Raw genomic sequence first — 10,813 nt, forward strand, 5'->3', positions numbered from 1 at the left:
AACAGTTTATGTCCAGGATGCCCAGGATGCGAGGGGTCAGTAAATGCCGCACGAATCCCAGCGACCAGTTAGGTCCGACAGAGTGGGCCTCCTCCGGGTCCTGTCAACAAAACAATGTTGTTTGGCGGGGCCCAGGGGAAAAGCCTTCTCTGTGGCGGCCCCGGCCCTCTGGAACCAACTCCCCCCAGAGATTAGAATTGCCCCCACCCTCCTTGCCTTTCGTAAGCTCCTTAAAACCCACCTCTGCCATCAGGCATGGAGGAACTGAGATATTCTTTCCCCCTTGGCCTTTACAATTCATGTATGGTATGTTTGTATGGATGGATGTTTGGTTTTACAATAAGGGTTTTTAGTTGTTTTAGTATTGGATTTACATGCTGTTTTTTGTTACTGTTGTTAGCCGCCCCGAGTCTACGGAGAGGGGCGGCATACAAATCCAATAAATAAATAAATAAAATATTTCCACTGCTCTTTTTTTTTACTCGTGCAGTATACTGGTCCTCAATGGAAGGCAGGTTGGCAGAAATTGTTTTTTCTGCCGTTCTGATTATCCTCTGAAGTCTATGTCGGTCTTGTTGGGTTGCAGAGCCAAACCATACAGTTATAGAGGTGCAGATGACAGACTCAATTAGTCCTCTGTAGAACTGTATAATGTGTATGGGTTCGTACAGTGTGCCAAACACCATAATATTTCGTTTAGCGATCACACTGAATGAATTCACATAGTCACAAATAAATCACAAATAAGTCACAAATAAACAAAGCAACACTCAATAGTATAAACCCAAAGACAATATGATAAAGAAATGCCCTTTTTTCTACAGCTTTTCCTGCATTTTCAAAATCTGCTCCATAGAGGAGGGAATTATTTTGTGTGAAGTCCACTTGCACAATATTAGATTTCATTCTACAAAGGTTCTGGGAGTAGAATAGAGAATTAAAGTATTGCTCATTTCAAGTACTGTAATCCTATTATTCACATTCAAAACAGCAGGTGACAGCTCAGTCACTGCTCAAATGTAGAAAGGTTGCTTGGTTGGTCCAAAGAATTTCCCCATGTCTCTGCTACATATTGTATTAAATCTTTGTCATCCCAAATGTTAGGTTGTCTTTTGCTATTTCGCCTTAGATACAACCTGTGTCGGTTCCTGTCCTGATGGGTACCATGAAGATACTAACTCCCACTGCCACCCTTGTCACAGAACCTGTAAAACCTGCAGCGGAAAACACAGCACCCAGTGCCTTCAATGCCCTCTAAACCGGTATAAGCAAGACAACTTGTGTGTCCAGAAATGTACAGCTGGGTAAGAGCCTGAAAAGGGGACAAGGATCGTGGAAGAGATGAATAAAATAGCAAGGAGAAAGAAAGAGATACAAAACAGCAAAGAGATTAAGGCTTAGACAGGCAACTATCCAAAAAGGGTTAGAACAGTGATGGCAAACCTTTTTTTGCTTGGGTGCCAAAAGTGTTTGTGTGTTTGTGCAGTAGCAAGCGCATGTGTGTCCACACTCATAACACAAAACCTTCCCCCCATGCATGTGAACACAACCCACACATACTGCCCTCCCGCATATGCACATAGACCGCACTGAAGCCTCCGCACTTCTGGTAGGCCCGTTGGCTGGGTGGAAGGCTGTTTTCAGAAACAAACTTCTGGTTGGGCCGCTGGGTCTGTTTTTCACCCTCCACAGGCTCCAGAGACTTTCCTGAAGCGTAGGGAGGGTGAAAACGGCCTCCACCACCTTCTCGAATGCTAAAAATCAGCTAGCCAGTGCATACATGTGTGCTGGAGCTAACATATGGTAACGTCTCACGTGCCCTGAGATATAGAAACATAGAAGATTGACAGCAGAAAAAGACCTCATGGTCCATCTAGTCTGCCCTTATACTATTTCCTGTATTTGATCTGAGGATGGATATACAGTGTTCCCTCGCTTTTCGTGCGGGATGCGTTCCGAGACCGCCCGTGAAAGTTGAATTTCCGCGAAGTAGAGATGCAGAAGTAAATACACTATTTTTGGCTATGAACAGTATCACACGCCTTCCCTTAACACTTTAATACCCTAAATTGCAATTTTCAATTCCCTTAGCAACCATTCAGATTATTACTCACCATGTTTATTTATTAAAGTTTATTAAAAAAAATATTTATTAAAGGCAGATGAAAGTTTGGCGATGACATATGACGTCATCGGGTGGGAAAAAACGTGGTATAGGGAAAAAACCTGCAAAGTATTTTTTAATTAATATTTTTCAAAAACCGTGGTATAGACTTTTTGCGAAGTTCGAACCCGCGAAAATCGAGGGAACACTGTATGTTTATCCCAGGCATGTTTAAATTCAGTTACTGTGTATTTACCAACCACATCTGCTGGAAGTTTGTTCCAAGGATCTACTACTCTTTCAGTAAAATAATATTTTCTCATGTTGCTTCTGATCTTTCCCCCAACTAACCTCAGATCGTGTCCCCTTGTTCTTGTGTTCACTTTCCTATTAAAAACACTTCCCTCCTGAAACTTATTTAACCCTTTAACATATTTAAATGTTTCGATCATGTCCCCTCATCCCTACACATGCCATAGGTTCACAATTACGGGGTTAGAATATTAGCTGAGGCAAACTACATACAAACAAGTCTTAAGTTTGGAAGACTCCCCACTAGGAAGGACATCAGATTCAATAGCTTAGTTGCCTTCGGAGAAGCTCCATCTTCTCAGCCCATCCCATTACTTAACAACATAGATTTACAAAGTACAAAATGCATTGAAATAAATTATATCTTTATTTACAATGTAATTGTTCTCTACTCAACTCAGCTTGGCTTTACAGGTTTACTATTTCATTGGTACAGGTATTATGTCAATAATGTCACCAGGACCTGTGAGAAATGTCACACAAGCTGCCAGAAATGTTTGGGACCGGCACCTACAGAATGCTTATCCTGTGTGGAAAATTCCTTCCTCCTGCACTCCTCTGACCAATGTGTCTCTCCCTGCCCTGAATATTACTATGCCGATCTTGATACTCAGACCTGTGAACGGTGCCATCCAATTTGTCACACTTGCAAAGGTAAGTTCAGGCTCAGAGCCATATAAATAAAGGCTGAAGTCACACTTAGTTTCAATTCTTAAAATAATTTCTTTGGTAAGATTACAAACAAAAAAACCCCCACTCTCAGTGTGTTCTGTCTGGGTCACTCCAGAAGCCAATACCAACCCAAAAAGATAAGCCAGACACACAGTTAAAAGGCAAAGGCAGTTTATAAAATTCAAGAAAAACACAGGTAACAGAAAATGTCCTTACAAACAGGGAAACGCTAGAACTTCCAATATATCCACAAAGGCAAAAGTCCATGCAGCAATACAGGATTCTTGCTGCCAAGACGAGGCTGTAGATAGCAGACCTACACCTCCCATGGGTCTTTCAAACTGCTGGGCCACAAGCCAGGAACAGAGACACCGAGAAACAAGACAGGATAATGCAACTCCAAACTGATAACACTCCACATGGCTTCAAGGGCTTGCCTGCCTTTTAAACCCTGCTAAGGAGGACCACACCCAAACCCAGCTGTTCCTAATTCAGTGCTGATAATACTTCTTTAATTGCTCCTTTCTTTGATCTGACTGTCTCTGTCGCATGTCAATGACGGCTTGAGCTTCATCACCTAATGACTCCAAACTACTGGCTGGGGAGAGGCCCCCCCCCCCGGGGCTCTCATGCTGTTCTCCTTCATCCCATTCCTGATTTTCCTCTCCCCCGTCCGACTGTTCAGCCCCCTCCTCTTCGCTGTCATCCTCCTCCGGGCATGGAGCCAGCAGAGACACAGCCGGTCCCTGAGCAGCCTCAGGCTGAACCACAACACAGTGAAAATTGAATTAGAATACAGTACAACGGTTTGTATTTGTTGCTTTATAGATTTTTTTAAAATGAAATCACATACCAATGAGTCAGTTAGTGATTAGTCCCAAGCAGTCAATCATCTGAATAATTCTGCCTCTCTTGAATCCCTTCAAATATTTAGCATTCCGAAATTCCTTAAACTGTGAGGTCTTTGGCACCCTCTGAGGTTGGTGGCTTTTTTGCAGACATTTGCATTGATGATGTTACCTAGTTTGGTAATGAAATGACTGCAAAAAAACCACCAAGCTCAGAGAACACCTAGGATCCCACAGTTAAACCCTGGACTATAAATATTCTCTTCCATCAATTCCATAAACCCTTGGTCTTTAGCATCACAGTTTAAATCCATTGCATCATAATCCTAAATACTACCATCATTACTTTCAACATATTCAGAATTGAAAAGATCAGTGTCATTTGTTTTAATGGAGAGATTGAGACATTGGTTTTCAACCAAGAGATGAGTGTTACTGTTCCAGCCTTCCCCAAACTAATGTTTTCTTACTCTAGTGCAGTGGTTCTCAACCTTTCTAATGCCGCGACCCCTTAATACAGTTCCTCATGTTGTGGTGACCCCCAACCATAAGTCTAGCACCAATTTTCCTAATGGAGCTTTAAGGTGATAAGGTGATTGGCAGGAAAGTCAGAAGGACCCCCACTGTAAATGCCTGATTGGTCAGATTGTAAAGGCATGTTCCAACATGCCAGAATAGAAGCATTAAGTCCTAACACCATGGGAAATTTGTTTTTTTTCCATGGTGTTAGGCGACCCCTGTGAAACGGTCGTTCGACCCCCAAAGGGGTCCCGACCCCCAGGTTGAGAACCACCGCTCTAGTGAGACTGCAACCCCCACAAATTGTACAAAATCTAGGGTCTCAAACACACATTTGGAGTAGAAGGATTCCACATTTGCAAAGGTTAAAAGCTGCTAAAAGAAAGCAATTACTGTATGAATTAGACAATTTTCAACAAACTGTTTCTTAATGTTATTCCTTTTAAGGGAAGGGAGAATTTGAATGTACAACCTGCGTAACAAGTTATCATTTCATAGCTGGATTGTGCAACTCGGTCTGCTTACTTGGAGAGTATAAAGACTTGGAGGTACTTTCTTTTTTTTAATGAAAATTTTGATTTAATACAATTATATAAACCTGAATTTTAGCATTCATTCTGAAACATTATAAATAATATTCTACATTATAAGTATTCTCCTTGACTCCTCTATCGGTGTTCCAGTTATGTCAGTCAATGTCAGTTCATCTCTGGTCAAAACATCAAATGAAAACACATAATCATCATAATTCTCATCCAATGAAGAAAGAATTTTGTAAACCTGATGCAATTCAGAAAACATCAGTTCTTTTTCATGTAGCTCTTCTTCATCAATTCCAAAAGCTAACATATCACCACCTTTCAGCAAACAGGCTCTAAACAGTTTTTGTTTAAGATGAATGTATGCACTCACACTATCACAAACATAAATCCTTTTCAAAATTTCTCAACATCTAGCAGCAGATTCTTGACCACAGATATGAACCAGCTGTTGGTCATTCAATGTTACTCCAAGTATGCTAAGAGCCTTTTCATTATCCCATTTAAAGTCAGCTATTTTCTTTGCATCTTCATCATTTGAGTCATCCAAGACTGTTATTCCTGGTGGGTTAATTACCGTAGTCCATAGTTCTTCACAATGTAACAACAGGCTACATTTTGTAGGCCAGGAAACATAGTTTGTTCCATCCAGCTGGGCTATCAGGGATAATCTAGTCGACTGTAGTTGTGCCATTATTAATTCAACAATACAACTTTAACTGTCTGATTATAAAAACTGAATATTCTCACTACTCACTATCAATATCTCACTGGAAATGCCTCACTGGAAATAGCTCACTGGGCCCATAACCAGTGTTAAGGAGTGTGCAGAACTCTTGAGTTATCAAGGACATGCACAGAAGAAAATGTGGGATTCCAGCAGATATGAGTAATTATTCAGTCATACAAAAACAGATACATTAAAGTACAGTATATAAAATAGTATTTACTTAGAAATAGCACAATCAAGTTAAACAGTCCAGTCATTCACATTCAAATCAGTCAATATCTCTCAATTATTGTACTGTGTCGTATTGTATTGTCTTACATATCAGACATGCATTACAGCTTCCATTACACCAAACTAACACTGAGCTTACTACATCAGTCACAGTGAATCAGCAGAAAGAACAGAGAGAGCAGAGAAAGAGAATCATGCTTTCCGGCTCCCTCTTATGGCAATTTGCAGCACTACCTCTTAAAGCTATATTAATTCAATACATATAGACATTCATTGTTAGCTTGTTTCTATATTGCAAACCCAACTTCTTGTATACAGTAGTCCCTCACCTATCGCTGGTGTTACGTTCCAGACCCGGCCGCAATAGGTGAAATCCGCGATGGGGAATTTATCCACTGATAGTACTTATTTAAGTATTTATATTGTAATTGTTTGGTAAGTTTTCCTTGTTTTAAGTGTTTATAAACCCTTCCCACACAGTATTTATTTTAGATACAGTATTTAAATACAGTATTTACAATTTTAGATATATTTTTTTTGAAAAACCTGCCGATCGAGTTCGGCGGGCTGTTTAAATCTGCCGATCGACTTCCTCAGAAACCCGCGAACCAGCGAAGATCCGCAAATAATTTTTCTCATTAATATTTCTTGAAAACCCGCGATGAAGTGAAGCTGCAGTAGGTGAAGTGCGATATAGCGAGGGACTACTGTATACAGTAGTACTAACGAATAGAATAGAATAGAACAGAACAGAATAGAATAACAGAGTTGGAAGGGACCTTGAAGGTCTTCTTACAAAATGTCCAGTGCTCAGGAGGCAGGCTATTCCAGTGATTAATTGTTCTAACTGTCAGGAAATTTCTCCTTAGTTCCTGCAACCATACTTCATATGTTTTAGCCTCCAGTCCCCTAATCATCTTTGTTGCTTTTCTCTGCATTCTTTCTAGAGTCTCAACATTCTTTTTATATCATGGTGACCAAAACTGAATGCAGTATTCCAAGTATGGCCTTACCAAGGCATTATAAAGTGGTATTAACACTTTGTGTGATCTTGATTCTATCCCTCTGTTAATGCAGCCTAGAACTGTGTTGACTTTTTTGGCAGCTGCTGCACAATTCTGGCTCATATTTAAATGGTTGTCCACTAGGAATCCTAGATCCCTGTCACAGTTACTGCTATTGAGTAAGGTGGCTTCCTTTGAAAAATGGGACTTCCTTTGAAAAATGTTCGGAAACTTCAGATCGTGCAGAATGCGGCCGCGAGAGCTATCGTGGGGCTTCCAAGATCTGCCCACGTTTCGCCAACACTCGGCAGCCTGCACTGGTTGCCGATCAGTTTCCGGTCACAATTCAAAGGGCTGGTAATGACCTATAAAGCCCTACATGGCATCGGACCAGAATACCTCAGGGACTGCCTTCTGCCGCACAAATCCCAGCGGCCAATCAGGTCCCACAGAGTTGGCCTTCTCTGGGTCCCGTCGACTAAACAATGCCGTTTGGCGGGACCCAGAGGAAGAGCTTTCTCTGTGGCGGCCCCGGCCCTCTGGAATCAACTCCCCCCAGAGATTCAAATTGCCCCTACTCTTCCCGCCTTCCGTAAGATGTTGAAGACCTATGTCACAAGGCATGGGGGGGATAACTATGTTGTCCCCCCAGCACCACCTTTTTTCTGACTGTAATATATGAGATTGGTATGATTGTGTAGTAATGATTGTTTTTTAATATTTATGGGTTTTAAATTGCTTTTAATTTATATTGGATTTGTATTTTGTATATTTGTATATTGTATTGCTGTTGTTGTGAGCCGCCCCGAGTCTTCGGAGAGGGGCAGCATACAAATCTAATAAAACTTAAACTTAAGGTACCACATATACTGAACCTGTGCATTTTGTTTTTCTTGCCTAAATGTAGAACCTTACTTACTTACAATGGCAAGACACATAAAATTTGCTAAGACAAAATCAAATAAATCCTATGATAACTTTATGCAATATGCTAATTCAGCAATAGCATTGTCTATTTCCCCTGAAAACCTTAACCAAAGCTCCCTTTTCTGTCTGTTCTTTGTTGAATGCAAGGTTAAAGCATCAGAATGTGAGAAATGCCATGATTCCTGTATGCAGTGCAAGGGACCTGGTCTCTTCAATTGTACTTCATGTCATCTTAATGCCCGATTATATATTGATGAATATCGATGTGTGCCATGCTGTAAGAATGCTGGATTGATGGAAACTCAGGAATGTTGTAATTGCACTATGTCAGGTAATAATCTCATCATTATTTTATACCGTATATCTCTTCCAATAAATTTTTCTAATCTTTCTAAAATTTCAATCTCTATCTTTGTCTTAGCTTGGCAGTGCATACCATATACCAATAGCAATGAAAGTCAAAGTAATACAACTACTAATGGGTGCAATCTCAAAACAACTAGAGCACCACTTGAAAGCATTGACAAAATCAGTCAATTACAAAAGCAGCTTTACTGTACTTGGAACAGTTTATATCCTGGGACGATACTTTTCAGCTCAACCAACCACGACATTTGCTCATTTCAGATTCATGAGAAGGACTCAAAAGGCAAATAAAAATACCAAATCTATCTAAGAAATTGGTTGACCATACTACAACCAATATCATAAAGCAGTCACCCGACTTTATAGTTTAGTGCTGATATTTATGTCTAAATATGTCTAAATAGACAGCTTTGTTATTTGCCAAAAATTTGTGGAGAAGCTTTTGCCTTTGCTGCTAAATCCACATCACAGGGCTAAGATTGTAAGCAAAGTAGATTGATTTTAAAACCACTGCTACCGTAATGTTCTTCTCACCATGATTCCACAAGACTAGCAACCGTCTGTCCCATAAGAGCAATGGTGGCTACTGTTGCTGCTGTGATAGTGGTGATGATTTGTTTGTTTGTTTGTTTGTTTGTTTGTTTGTGTTTGTTTTTATTCATTTATTATTTATTTATTTATTTATTTATTATTTATTTATTTATTTATTTTTATTATTATTATTAATTATTTATTTATTTATTTATTTATTTATTTATTTATTTATTTATTTGATTTGTATGCCGCCCCTCTCCGCAGACTCGGGGCGGCTCACAACAATAATAAAAAACAATGTATCACAATTCTAATATTAAAAAGTCTCTAAAAACCCCTTATTTAAAAAGTCTCTAAAAACCTCTTAGTGGTGCAACAGCCTAACTGTTCTGTCTCAGCGCCGAGCCCCCAATAATCAGATGCATACAATGAATGCACAGAATGATGGAAGTGGTGGTGGCAGCAGGGCAGAAAAGTGGTTCCAAATGACTTGTCGCAAAGCCAGATCTTCTCATCATAGGGCAGTAGTAATCTCCAAAATGCCGCCAGACTACAAGAAGTTGGAAGAGGCATTACAGAAAATGCTCTGTCAATGTGTAGGTGGAGAATAGAGAGAAAATTGGTACAGAGATAGTGAGAGGAATCTTCAGCCAGAATAAATAGAATAGAATAGAATAGAATAGAATTCTTTTTTTGGCCAAGTGTGATGGACACACAAGGAATTTGTCCTTGGCTCATATGCTCTCAGTGTACATAAAAGAAAAGATTGATTACGCAATATGGCTATGTGTTTGTTCTCCATGACCAGCAATATATGACAAATTTGTTTATAATTCTTTTTTAGATGAGTGTATATTGGTCATTCCTCATTTGCCAGAGAATATCAGAGGCAAAGCTGTGGCTTTGACAGTGGCATTATTCATTTTGTTGAGTGTCATCATTGGGGCCTCTGTCTTCATATGGAAAAGATTGCGAGCCAGACCTATGTCTGTTAAGCAGGTTGGATATAAGAAGTTGTCAGATAATGCAAAGGCTCTCAGTTCTTTCAAGAGCAATCACTACCAGAGCACCAGCTCCCCAGGAAATCAAGTGAATGAATACAAGGATCGGGATGATGATGATGACGACGACGACGATGAAGATGACCACGATATTGTCTATATGAGTCGTGATGGCACTGTCTATCGTAAATTTAAATATGGACTTCTGGAAGATGATGACGTAGATGAACTAGAATATGATGATGAAAGTTACTCCTTTAGATAACCTTCTATGTTTCTATGTTTCTATGTTAGTGTTTGTGCAAATGTCATTGCATTTGTAATGCTTTGCTGAAAAAGTTACCCAAAGATGTATGTAAATTTATTACAAGTTCAGAATCTCACCTAAATGATAAAAATAAGCACTTACTACATATCTGCAAATACTGTATTGTGGTATTATGTTTCTTCACTATTTGGTTGAGCAAAGCAATCATCATCCACCATAGTAGGTTGCCATTTTTAGTAAATGGTTGTCTGTATTCACTCATTCATGTTTCAAGTACGTTTCTTCCTGCATTTTTATATTAAAATTATATCATTCAAATCATGAAGCACTTGTCTGAGATAAAATGTTTCTAATAAAACTGACATTTCTTGAATTAAATTGCCCACAACTTTTCAAACATTGGACAAAATGGCACCATTGATGCAGGGCTCTATTTTAACTTCCTCTTGCCTCATGTACCAATACAGAGATGAAACAAGAAATAATATGAGTTCAGACTATGTAGAACAAGAAAAAAAAATGCAACAGCCTAACTGTTCTGTCTCAGCGCCGAGCCCCCAATAATGAAATGCACACAAATTGTATAACTAATAAAAGGATTTAATATTTACAAAAGTGTCCATTTTTTAAGTCTTTTTAAAAAAAATTCAAAAGGAGAACCAAATGTAGCAAAGTCTTATCAGCTGGCCAGACTCCCAGAAAGAAAATAAATACAATAATAATTACCAGGTGAAGCAAGGTTTCAAAGGCGTAGATAT

General features: G+C 39.4%; 1 protein-coding gene across 3 annotated transcripts in view; it reads left to right on the forward strand.

The window, feature by feature from the left end:
* PCSK5 (proprotein convertase subtilisin/kexin type 5) overlaps positions 1–10,380 on the forward strand; it is a 226,586-nt gene extending 216,206 nt beyond the window's left edge. For all 3 annotated transcript variants that reach the window (XM_070742701.1, XM_070742702.1, XM_070742704.1), the window contains 5 exons: positions 1,130–1,304; positions 2,853–3,070; positions 4,903–5,003; positions 8,034–8,217; positions 9,631–10,380. In XM_070742701.1, the coding sequence (XP_070598802.1) occupies positions 1,130–1,304; positions 2,853–3,070; positions 4,903–5,003; positions 8,034–8,217; positions 9,631–10,052 (1,100 nt within the window). In that variant the 3' untranslated portion in view covers positions 10,053–10,380. The remainder of the gene's footprint in view (positions 1–1,129; positions 1,305–2,852; positions 3,071–4,902; positions 5,004–8,033; positions 8,218–9,630) is intronic.
* The last annotated feature ends 433 nt before the right edge of the window (positions 10,381–10,813 follow it).

This window comes from Erythrolamprus reginae, chromosome 2 (assembly GCF_031021105.1).
Source record: "Erythrolamprus reginae isolate rEryReg1 chromosome 2, rEryReg1.hap1, whole genome shotgun sequence".
NCBI lineage: Eukaryota > Metazoa > Chordata > Lepidosauria > Squamata > Dipsadidae > Erythrolamprus > Erythrolamprus reginae.